The sequence below is a fragment of the Pongo abelii genome, chromosome 18 (genome assembly GCF_028885655.2).
Source record: "Pongo abelii isolate AG06213 chromosome 18, NHGRI_mPonAbe1-v2.0_pri, whole genome shotgun sequence".
NCBI classification, from domain to species: domain Eukaryota; kingdom Metazoa; phylum Chordata; class Mammalia; order Primates; family Hominidae; genus Pongo; species Pongo abelii.
Window position 1 is genome coordinate 26,690,958 of NC_072003.2, and position 12,776 is coordinate 26,703,733.

Here is a 12,776-nt window from a genome sequence, read left to right on the forward strand (position 1 = left end):
ATCCAAGTAAAATAAAATGTAATGGTATGCTGCCAGGCACATACCTGTAATCCCAGCACTTTGAGAGGCCAAGGTGGGCGGATCACGAGGTCAAGAGATCGAGACAATCCTGGCCAACATGGTGAAACCCCATTTCTACTAAAAATACAAAAATTAGCTGGGTGTGGTGGTGTGCACCTGTAGTCCCAGCTACTCAGGAGGCTGAGGCAGGAGAATCGCTTGAACCCAGAAGGCGGAGGTTGCAGTGAGCCGAGATTGCGCCACTGCACTCCAGCCTGGCGACAGAGCAAGACTCCATCTCAAAAAAAAAAAAAAAAAAAAAAAAAACACGAAAACAAACCAAAAAAACATTATCATCCCAGTGTTGTAAAATAATTTCTATTTATTGTAGCATTCCCTTAAAAATCGAGTGTCTGGGGGCCGGGCGCAGTGGCTCACACCTGTAATCCCAGCATTTTGGGAGGCTGAGGCAGGTAGATCACCTGAGGTCAGGAGTTCGAGACCAGCCTCGACAACATGGTGAAACCCCGTCTCTACTAAAAATACAAAAATTAGCCAGGGGTGGTGGCAGGCACCTGTAATCCCAGCTACTCAGGAGGCAGGAAGCTGAGACAGGAGAATCACTTGAACCCTGGAGGTGGAGGTTGCATGAAGCTGAGATCGTGCCATTGCACTCTAGCCTGGGCAACAAGAGTGAAACTCTGTCTCAAAAAAAAAATAAAATTGAATATCTGTTATGTACTAATTGTTGAGGCTGCAACAGTGAGCAAGCCAGACAGGCAAGCCTGGTTCAGTGGCTCACCTCTGCAATCCCAGCACTTTGGGAGACCAAGGGAGGTGGATTGCTTGAGCCCAGGAGTTTGAGACCAGCCTAGGCAATACAGAGAGACTCTGTCTCCACAAAAAATTTAAAAAACTAGCCAGGCGTGGTGGTGCATGTCTGTGGTCCCAGCTGCTCAGGAAGCTGAGGTGGGAGGACCAATTGAGCCCAGGAGGTCAAGGCTGCAGTGAACTATGATCGCACCACTACACTCCAGCCTGGGCAACAGAGTGAGACTCTGTCTCCCAAAAAAATGTAGCTCTTAGCTTAGGAAGAACCTAATAGCCTACTAAGTTCACAGTTGGGGCCATCTCTTCCCATGACCTATCTAGTATTTCAGTGTTACATGTATTTATGTATGTATTTATAGAGATGGGGCTTCACCGTGTTAGCCAGGATGGTCTTGAACTCCTGACCTCATGATCTGCCCGCCTCGGCCTCCCAAAGTGCTGGGATTACAGGCGTGAGCCACTGCGCCCGGCCTCAGTGTTACATTTAATCCTTTTGGTCAAACATAACAAATCATCTCTTAAATAATTTGGGAGAGCTACTTTTCCCTTCAGCAAACAAATAAAGACAAAATATCAGCCTACATGGCCTGTAGGGTAAAAGTCCCAGTATTAACATCATGTCCTTAGCAGATGAGGAAGAGTTAAAAGACAACACCGGTGCTTTTCAGTAGCATTCCCATCAAAGGATGGATAAGCATAAAAGCTCTCAGCTTCCCAGCACAAACTATCCCACCAACCCACCATGATTGTTCCCTCTGCCAGCCCATTTGCGTGGTAGTCTCATCCCCTCCTGTTTCCAATGGGACCTTGTACCACCAGTTAGCTCTTCTTCCCTACATCTCAAAGGTCTCTCTTCTGGCTCTTTCTCCTGAACCCATAAACACATCAAAGTTTCTCTTAGCCTAAAAACAAAGTCAGAGGACCCTCCGCTGACCCTTTATAGATCTCTAATACCATTCCTCCTTCCTTTCATAGACAAGCTGTTACACTTTTTCTTTTTGTCATTGTTTGAGACAGAGTCTCGCTTTGTCCCCCAGGCTGGAGTGCAATGGCGTGATCTTGGATCACTGCAACCTCTGCCTCCCAGGTTCAAGCGATTCTCTGCCTCAACCTCCCGAGTAGCTGAGACTATAGACGCCTGCTACCACTCCCGGCTAATTTTTGTATTTTTAGTAGAGACTGGGTTTCACCATTTTGGCCAGGCTGTCCTTTCTGCCCAGAATATCCTTTGCTTCTGCTTTGACCTAGTTATCCCGCAAGGCTCAGCTAAATTGCCATCTTCCATGAAGCTTTTCTGGGACTCCTGGGTTGTCCCAACTGCTCAGCCTTGAGCTTCCATAATAGCACCTGGAACATATCCCTTAAATTTTTTTTTTTAGCTTCCTTTTTTTTTTCTTTGAGATGGAGTCTCGCTCTGTTGCCAAGGCTGGAGTGCAGTGGTGCAACCTCTGCTCACTGCAATGTCTGCCTCCCGGGTTCAAGCGATTCTTCTGCCTCAGACTCTCCAGTAGGTGGGATTACAGGTGTGTGCTACCACACCCAGCTACTTTTTGTATTTAAGAGACAATGTTTCACCATGTTGGCCAGGCCAGTCTCGAACTCCTAACCTCAAATGATCTGCCCACCTCGGCCTCCAAAGTGCTGGGATTATAGGTGTGTGCCACCGTGTCGGGTCTGAAACATACCCCTTAAATTAAAAGTACAGTACTGACTGCTTTATGTGACAGTCTCCCCCACTAGGCTGTGTACTTCTCAACAGCAGAGGTCTCACAGCAATCATTTACATACCTACTGTGTCAAGTAGATCCTCAGAGTTTGTGCAACCATTACTGACTAGAATTACTTTGTACCTTAGTTTTGTTAACTCTTGTTGTTATCAAGATAATAATACAGGTTTCTCAAGGTTCATGAGTAAATTAAATCCTTACAAAAAGTTCTCTAGTATCTATGATGCACTAGCAAATAATTTGAGGTTAAAAATTGTGGGTATAGAATTTGTAAAAGAGACTGGGTGTGGAGGCTCACACCTATAATCTTAGCATGTTGGGAGGGGATGCCACAGTGGGTAGATGGCTTGAGCCCAGGAGCTCCAGACCAGCCTGGGCAACATAGTGAGACTCTGTCTCACAAAAAATTTTTTTTTAATTAGCTGGATATGGTAGCCCATACCTTAGTCCCAGCTACTGGGGAGGCTGAGGTTGGAGGATCACCTGAGCGTGGGGAAGTCAAGACTGCAGTGAGCTGTGATCTCACCACTGTACTCCAGCCTGGGCAACAGAGTGAGACTGTCTCAAAGAAAATATAATAGACATCCTTTGAAAATTAAAAATTAAAAAAATACCAGAATTTGTAAATGAGCAAAAACTATAGTATCATAAAAATGTGTCTTTTTTTGTGTGTGTGATCCACCCACCTCTTGTGATCCACCCGCCTCAGCTTCCCAAAATGCTGGGATTACAGCACTGCACCTGGCCAAAAATGTGTCTTTTTTTTTGAGACAGAGTCTTGCTCTGTCCAGGCTGGAGTGCAGTGGTGCCATCTCAGCTCACTGCAACCTCCACCTCTCGGTTTCAAGCGATTCTCCTGCCTCAGCCTCCTGAGTAGCTGGGACTACAGGCATGTGCCACCATGCCCGGCTAATTTTGTGTATTTTTAGTAGAGACGGGGTTTCACTGTGTTAGCCAGGATGGTCTCGATTTCCTTACCTAGTGATCTGCCCACCTTGGCCTCCCAAAGTGCTGGGATTACAGGTGTGATCCACCGCGCCCAGCCCAAAAATGTGTCTTTAAAAAATATAAGCTTCTTCGGCCAGGCACGGTAGCTCATGCCTGTAATCCCAGTACTTTGGGAGGCCGACGTAGGCAGATCACCTGAGGTCAGGAGTTCCAGACCAGCCTGGCCAACACGGTGAAACCCTGTCTCTACAAAAATTATAAAAATTAGCTGAGTATAGTGGAGCACGCCTATTAATCCCAGCTACTCAGGAGGCTGAGGCATGAGAATCGCTTGAACCTGGGAGGCGGAAGTTGCAGTGAGCCAAGATCACCCCACTGCACTCCAGCCTGGGTGATAGAGGGAGACTCCGTTCTTAAAAAAAAAAAAAAAAAAAAACAAAACAAAAACAAAAAAAAAAACAAGAAAAAAGAGCGGCAGTGGTTCATGCCTGTAATCCCAGCACTTTGGGAAGCCGAGGCAGGTGGATCACTTGAGGTCAGGAGTTCAAGGCCTGCCTGACCAACATGGTGAGACCCCCGTCTCTATTAAAATACAAAAATTAGCCAGGTGTGGTGGTGGGTGCCTGTAATCCCAGCTACTTGAGAGGCTGAGGCAGGGGAATCACTTAACCTGGGAGGCAGAGGTTGCAGTGAGCCGAGATCATGCCACTGCACTCCAGCCTGGGTGACAGAGTGAGGCTCCATCTCAAAAAAAGGTGACTCTAGTGATAATGCAGCACTGGCATGAAGGATGCATGAGAATGAAAAAGAGTAAGAGAATCCCTAAATTAGGATATTTTAGTAGGTTTCATATTATTTTAGTATGTATGTAAAAATAAAGTATTACAAATAGCACAAAAAGTATATTGTGTATTAGTGTAGTAAGTTAACTGAACTGAAATTTACACTTACTAGGCAAACACTATTGATTAAATATCCTAGTTGTATAATAATTAGTTCTTGCTTCTGCAAATGATCTTGAAAGAATGGGAAACAATTATATGCCAAGCAGAATGTATAAAAATAAATATTTATTGCCATTTGAAGCTTTATGTACACCTTTAAAAGCACATGTACAAATGTGGGAAATTACAAAAATCAACCTAAAACCCTTTTTCTCAAAGTAAACATAAATGTACATCCAAGATCAGTGGTGCCACCATCATCAGAATAAAAAAATCAGTCTTTCTGGACATATACAAGTAATTATTTTAAATGTCATTCAGATATTCTCCTTTATATTTAAAACTCCAAAAAATACTAAGAGGCCCAATATATCCAGAAAATTGTGTTTTCAATTTACCCTAACTTATGAATAGTGGTATATAAATATATTTCCATCTTTTTGTCCAGCCAGCAAATGAGAGTCTGTACCTGACCATTTCACAAAAGACCAATGTTGGTCAGAGATAGGTGGGAGGAGGGCAGTACACTGACCAAGAAGTAAGTCCCAAATGGCAATTGTTCCAGAAGTCAAGATTGCTGCTGCACAGTGATCTTTCACATCACCTTCCAGGAACCTGATAGCATACAAAGAAGATATAATTCTGATTACGTATCCAGAAAACAATTAAAAAAAAAAAGGTCAAAACCAGCAACAGGAACAAAAATGCCTGTAACTATGAATGTCTACATTTGCAGTCTTGGAGGTCTGTTGGCTATTGTGTTGCAGTTTTGGACAGAATCACATGTCCAGTTCCTGCCAATCTCTCTGACGCATCTTGTAGCAATTGAAGGCTGGCGCATGGTGGCCTTCCTTCCACTCTCCATCACTCCGGCCAAGCTCAGTCCCAACTCAGTGTCACTGCTCTTGCCATTCTTTCTCCCTGGCAGGCTCTCGCCCCAGCTCTTAGCATGGCTGAGTTCTTGTCATCATTCAGGCCTGTTACGTCCATAGAAAGGTCACCCCTAATCCTCTATCTGAGGCAGTGTGCACACACATATGGAGTCTGTTCCATCTTTATGACATATATGTTTTTATCTTCATTGCACTTTTCACTATTTGAGATTATCCTGTTTCCATATTCAGTGGGTATTTCCCCATAAAAGATGCCATCTATGAAGCAGAAACCTACCTGGTTGCCTTTTTTATTTAGACAAGGGCTCTGCAGTCAGCTACCTGGGTTTAAATTCTAACTCTACAAAGTAAGAGCTGTGCAACCCTGGGCAAATTATTTAACTTTATCAGTACAATAGGGATGATTTTAAGAGCACATACTTGACAGGACTGTGGTGAGGTTAAATGAAACAGTTCCTATAAAAGGCTTAGCGCAGTGCCTGGCATACAGGAGGTGCTCAATAAAAATTAGCTATTATTAGCCGGGCGTGGTGGCTCATGCCTGTAATCCCAGCACTTTAGGAGGCCGAGGTGAGTGGATCACCTGAGGTTGGGAGTTTGAGACCAGCCTGGCCAACATGGAGAAACCTGGTTTCTACTAAAAATATAAAATTAGCCAGGCGTGGTGGCATGCGCCTGTAATCCCAGCTACTCGGGAGGCTGAAGCACAAGAATTGCTTGAACGTGGGAGGTGGAGGTTGCAGTGAGCCAAGATCGCGCCACTGCACTCCAACCTAGGCGATAAAGTGAGACCCTGTCCCCTCCACCCCCCCCCAAAAAAAAAAAATTAGCTGTTATTGTGGCCGGGCCTGGTGACTCACGTCAGTAATCCCAAAACTTTGGGAGGCTGAGGCAGGTAAATCACCTGAGGTAAGGAGTTCACGACCAGCCTGGCCAACATGGCGAAACCCCGTCTCTACTAAAAATACAAAAATTAGCTGGGCATGGTGGCACATGCCTGTAATCCCAGCTACTGGGGGGTGCTGAGGCAAGAGGATCGCTTGAACCTGGGAGGCAGAGGTTGCAGTGAGCTGAGATCATGCCACTGCACTCCACCCTGGGCAACAGAGCGAAACTCCGTCTCAAAAAAAAAAAAAAATTAGCTATTATTATTACTCACTGCTGTATCACTGGTGCCTGGGGCACGGCCAGCTCTCAAAAGAATATTATATGAATGAACTGCATGATACTTTTTATCCCTGGTTCCCACCCAACTTTGCGTACCTAACTCGTAACTTATCTTTGGAAACTCCCTAAGGTTTTCTTTGACAGTCTCTCCCCAACCCCCTATTGCCAATTAAGGTGCCAGCCTCTCCACTCTTGTGCTCTCAAACAGTGCAAGCTTCATGTATTGTATTTTGTGCACTGAACAACAGTCACTAGTTTTCCCTTCTAATTTCCATAAAATTAGAAATAGTGTTTTTTTATTTTTTTTGAGACAGAGCCTTGCTCTGTCGCCCAGGCTGAAGTGCAATGGCGAGATCTCAGCTCACTGCAACCTCCACCTCCCAGTTTCAAGTGACTCTCCTGTCTCAGCCTCCCCAGTAGCTGGGATTACTGGCGCACACCACCGCACCCAGCTCATTTTTGTATTTTTAGTGGAGACAGGGTTTCACCATGTTGGCCAGGCTGGTCTCGAACTCCTGACCTCAAATGATCTGCCTGCCTCGGCCTCCCAAAGTGCTGGGATTACAGGCGTGAGCCACCACACCCGGCCAGAAATAGCAGTGTTTTGCTATGGTCTGAATGCTTGTGTCTTCCCAAGATTAATCTGTTGAAACCTAATCACCAATGTGATGGTATTAGGAGGTGGGGCTTTTGAGAAGTGATTGGTGGTTTTGCAAGAGGCCCCAGAAAGCTGCCTTCTACCATGTGAGGACACATCTATGAGCCAGGAAACGGGCTCTCACCAGACACTGAATCCGCCAGCACCTTGATCTTGGACTTCCCAGCCTACAGAATGGTAAGAAATAAACTTTGTTGTTTAAAGGCTACCCAGTCTGTGGTATTTTGTTGTAGCAGCCTAATAGGACTAAGATATGCTTCCTACAGGATTGATACCAAATAGGCTTTCAAGGATTCCTGAACAGATGAGTTTGAAAACTGACAAAGGAAATGCTTGACCAAGCAGTTATCTTTATCTTTAATCTCTAGGGCCAACGACTACGGTTCTCTCTTCAAATCCAAGAAAGCAAGTTTTATATGAAAGCACATACTGCAGATGATAGTTCTGAGGTTCTTAGGTTCTTAAAAAAAAAAAAAAATTAGCCAAGTGTGGTGGCATGTACCGTGCCCAGCTAATTTTTGTATTTTTAGTAGAGATGGGGTTTCACCATCTTGGCCAGGCTGGTGAACTCCTGACCTCATGATCCACCTGCCTCAGCCTCCCAAAGTGCTGGGATTATAGGCGTGAGCCACTGCCTGGCCAGATAAATACTTATCTGTAGATAAATATAAACAGCCTGCATGATAGAGGCTCAGTCAAACTCAGTCAGATTTCAAAGTAAAGATGTCTTCCTAAAGTACCTTAAATTTTCCTTAATTTAGGTTTAGGGAAAGAACATAAATTATGTTTTTTAAATACAGAACGTTCATTACTCTTTATATGAATTTTTTTTTTTTTTTTTTTTGAGACAGGGTCTTGCTCTGTTGCCAGGCTTGATTGAAGTGGTATGATTTCAGCTCACTGCAACCTCTACCTCTCAGGTTCAAGCCATCATCCCACCTCAGCCCCCCGAGTGGCTGGAAGTACAGGTGCATGCCAGCATGTTTGGCTAATATATAAATATATAAATATATAAATATATAAATATATATAAAAAAATATATAAATATATGTAAATATATAAATATATAAATAAATATAAATATATAAATATATAAATATATATAAATATATAAATAAATATAAATATATATATAAAAATAAATATAAATATATATATATATAATTTTTTTTTTTTGGTAGAGACTGGGTCTTGCTCTGTTGTCCAAGTTGGTCTCAAACTCCTGGACTCAAGCTCTTCTCCCACCTTGGCCTCCCAAAGTGCTGGGATTACAGGCATGATCCACTATGCCCTGCCAAAATATTTACCTTAGGGGAAAAAACAGGGCTTGAATAAACACTATTAAAAACCTATATAACCCCATACTAGTACAGATCAGGATGCAGGGAATCTGGGGTTTGACTCAAGTCCACTAATCGTCATCCTACTTCTGAATATTCCTATCATGATATATAGTATTTCATGTTTTCCATTCTTCTAAGTGACACAAAAATATCTAGTTTTTGTGTTTGCACAGTGCCTTTCAGAATGTCCCACCCATGGAGTAGCAGTTATGCACACTTGCCTGCCAGCCTGCCCTGGAGGAAGACAGTACAGCATCACACCCACGCTGAGAGTCGTCTTAGGGTTAATCACAATCAGCTGAAACACAGGGCTTCGCAACGACTCACTCTCTTTGGCACAGGGATGACTCAGGACAATAAAGAGAAGCCCCTAATTTAAGAGAAAAATAAATATCCCAAATAGACTGTCAAGAGTTATGTCAGGAAAAATAAAGATCTGGCAGAGACAAAAACCAAACAATTAAAGCAATGATCGATAGGCTCTGAAGTATCCAGGATTTAACCACTGGCTTGATTTTTTTTCCCTGCCATCTAGGAACTGTTGAGATTATTACTGGACTAGACTTCTGGCTTCTTCTTCTTTTTTTTTTTTAGAGACAAGGCCTTGCTGTGTTACCCAGGCTGTTGTTGAACACCTGGCCTCAAGGGATCCTCCCACCTCAGCCTCCCAAAGTGTTGGGATTACAGACGTCAGCCACCGCGCTCAGCCAACTTCTAGCTTTAGCTTCTCCTGCTTCCGGTTCCCAGTGTTTGTTTTAGCCAGTCTTGCCAGGCAAGAATCTGATTCATCCATTTCCTTCCCCTTAGATAGTACTACATTTCACGCCATTCATTTAGGGAAATATTGGCAAAGAGAGAATGAGGACATACATGTGCAGGGAGTGCTCAAATTAGAAATATTCATTTGTAAATTGGTTTTTGAACATTCAGAACATGTTTTCCCATAAAAACAATCTTGTATGTGGTGGCTGGTTTCTCAGACCAGCCCACAATAGCCTATTTAAAACCCTGACACTACTACTGTCTATTAATAAGGGTGACCAAAAAAAGATACCATCACCTATGGCTGTTTCTGTAGGAAAATGTGTTAAAGTTCTCTCCTGGCTTTAAAATTACAGGCTCTAATAATAATATTACTGTATGTATATATATATATATATACACACATACACATATATACAGATTTTTTTTTTTTGAGACGGAGTTTCGTTCTTGTTGCCCAGGCTGGAGTGCAATGGCGTGATCTCAGCTCACTGCAACCTCCACCTCCCGGGTTCAAGTGATTCTCCTGCCTCAGCCTCCTGAGTAGCTGGGATTACAGGTATTCGCCACCATGCCTGGCTAATTTTTGTATTTTTAGTAGAGACAGGGTTTCACCACATTGGCCAGGATGGTCTCGATCTCCTGACCTTGTGATCCAACCACCCCCAGCCTCCCAAAGGGCCGGGATTATAGGCGTGAACCACGGCGTCAGGTCAAATGATTGAATTTATTAATGAAAATAAAATATTTTTATATTTAGAAAACAACTGAGGTAACTCAGGAGGCTGAGGCAGTAGGATAGCTTGAGACAAGCCTGGGAAACACAGCTGAAGACCTCATTGTCTAAAAAAATTAAATTAAAAGTTAGCTGGGTGCTGTGGCTCATGCCATGTAATCCCATCAACTTGGCAGGCTGGGGAGGATCGCTTGAGCCCAATAACTCAAGGCTACAGTGAGCTATGATGGTGCCACTGATCTACAGCCTGAATGACAGAGTGAGACCCTATCTCTAAAAGCGAAAAAAACTGAGGATTTAAAAATGTTAAATGCTATACAGTTACGAAGAGGCTGACAAACTATGGCCCACCAGGTAAATCTAGCCCAACACTTTTTTTTTTTTTTGAGACGGAGTCTTGCACTGCCGCCCAGGCTGGCGTGCAGTGGCGCAATCTCTGCTCACTGCAAGCTCTGCCTCCTGGGTTCACGCCTTTCTCCTGCCTCAGCCTCCCGAGTAGCTGGGACTACAGGTGCCCGCCACCACGCCCGGCTAATTTTTTGTACTTTTAGTAGAGACGGGGTTTCACTGTGTTAGCCAGGATGGTCTCGATCTCCTGACCTCATGATCTGCCTGCCTCGGCCTCCCAAAGTGCTGGGATTACAGGCGTGAGCCACTGCGCCCGGCCGCCCAACACTTTTTTTGGGGGGACAGGGTCTCACTGTCACCCAGGCTGGAGTGCAGTGGCATAATCAGCTCACTGCAGCCTCGTATTCCTGGCCTCAAGCAATCCTCCCTCCTTGGCCTCCCAAAGCACTGGAATTACAGCTGTGAGCCACCATGCCTGGCCCCAATGCTTATTTTTCCATGGCCAATAAACTAAGAATGTTTTTCAGATTTTGAAATGGCTGAAAAACAACAGAAAAATAACATTTTGTGACATGCCAAAATTAATATATGAAGTTCAAGTTTCAGTCTCCATAAAGTTTTATTAGAACACAGCTACATCCATCCATTTGCATACAGTCTATGGCTGATTTGGGGCCACAATGGCAGAGTTGAGTATTTAAAACAGAGATTGTAAGGCCAGCACAGCTGAAAGTATTTGCCATCTGGTCGTATATGGAAAAAGTTTATCAATCCCTGCACTAAACAGTTAAATAAATAATCCAATGTTATTTATTATTTTTTTTTTTTGAGACAGAGACTTGCTTTTTCGCCAGGCTGGAGTGCAGTGGCAGGATGTCGTCTCACTGCAACCTCTGCCTCCCGGGTTCAAGCAATCCTCCTGCCTCAGCCTCCCAAGTAACTGGGACTATGGGTGCGCACCACCATGCCCAGCTAATTTTTGTATTTTTAGTAGAGACGGAGTTTCACCATGTTGGCCAGGATGGTCTCAATCTCCTGACCTCGTGATCTGCCCACCTTGGCCTCCCAAAGTTCTGGGATTACAGGTGTGAGCCACCACGCCAGGCATAAAATATTATTTCTGAAGATTGGCTTTATCGGGGACTTTTACTTACTATCTTACACATGTCTGTGTGGAATGTTTTAATATCAAGTGGGTATTAATGTTGTAATATAAAAGGTGTAACATTATTTAAATGCTTAGTAAGTAAATTCTAGGCCGGGCACGGTGGCTTACGCCTGTAATCCCAGCATTTTGGGAGGGTGAGGCGGGTGGATCACGAAGTCAGGAGCTCAAGACCAGCCTGGCCAACTTGGTGAAACCCCGTCTCTACTAAAAATACAAAAAAATTAGCCAGGCATGGCGGCAGGCACCTGTAATCCCAGCTACTTGGGAGGTTGAGGCACAGAATTGCTTGAACCTGGGAGGCGGAGGTTGCAGTGAGCCGAGATCACACCACTGCACTCCAGCCTGGGTGAAAGAGCAAGACTCTTGTCTCAAAAAAAAAGTAAATTCTAGAGATGAATTCAACTGTCAGTCTATCTATCTATTTATCTATCTATCTATCTATCTATCTATCTATCTATCTATTAGTTGTTGTTGTTGTTGTTTTTTTTGAGACAGAGTCTTCCTCTGTCACGCAGGCTAGAGTGCAATGGCACGATCTTGGCTCACTGCAACCTCTGCCTCCAGGTTGAAGCGATTCTCCTGCCTCAGCCTCCTAAGTAGCTGGGATTATAGGCACCTGCCACCATGCCCGGCTAATTTTTATATTTTTTAGTAGAGACAGGGTTTCATCATGTTGGTCAGGCTGGGTCTTGAACTCCTGACCTCAGGTGATCCACCTGCCTCAGCCTCCCAAAGTGCTGGGATTACAGGCGTGAGCCACCATGCCCAGCCTAGTTATTATTATTATTATTTTTTTTTTGAGATGGAGTTTTGCTCTTGTCGCCCAGGCTGGAGTGCAGTGGCGCAGTCTCAGCTCACTGCAACCTCTGCCTCCTGGGTTCAAGCAATTCTCCTGCCTTAGCTTCCCGAGTAGCTGGGACTACAGGCGCACACACCACACCCATGTAAATTTTGTATTTTTAGTAGAGACAGGGTTTCACCATGTTGGCCAGGCTGGTCTTGAATTCCCGACCTCAGGTGATCCACCCACCTTGGCCTCCCAAAGTGTTGAGATTACAGGCGTGAGCCACTGCACCTGGACTATTAGTTATTTTTGGGACAGGGTCTCACTCTATCACCCAGGCTGGAGTACAGTGGTGCCATCATGGCCCACTGCAGCCTGGAACACCTGGGCTCCAGTGATCCTCTCACTTCAGCCTCCTGAGAAGCTGGTATTACAGGCATGTGCCACCACACCTGGCCGCAACTGT

General features: G+C 44.4%; 1 protein-coding gene across 3 annotated transcripts in view; it reads right to left on the reverse strand.

Annotated features, from left to right (window-relative positions):
• Positions 1-4,556: 4,556 nt before the first annotated feature.
• The window catches only part of PALB2 (partner and localizer of BRCA2), a 37,011-nt gene continuing 28,791 nt past the window's right edge, over positions 4,557-12,776 (reverse strand). The window contains exons 12-13 of one of the 3 annotated variants that reach the window (XM_002826238.4): positions 8,734-8,882; positions 4,557-5,065 (exon numbers count right to left, since the gene is read on the reverse strand). In XM_002826238.4, coding sequence (XP_002826284.2) covers positions 4,855-5,065; positions 8,734-8,882 — 360 coding nt within the window. In that variant the 3' untranslated portion in view covers positions 4,557-4,854. Of the gene's footprint in view, positions 5,066-8,733; positions 8,883-12,776 lie in introns of those variants that run through there. The other 2 variants (XM_054533653.2, XM_063717209.1) reach the window with 2 other exon arrangements.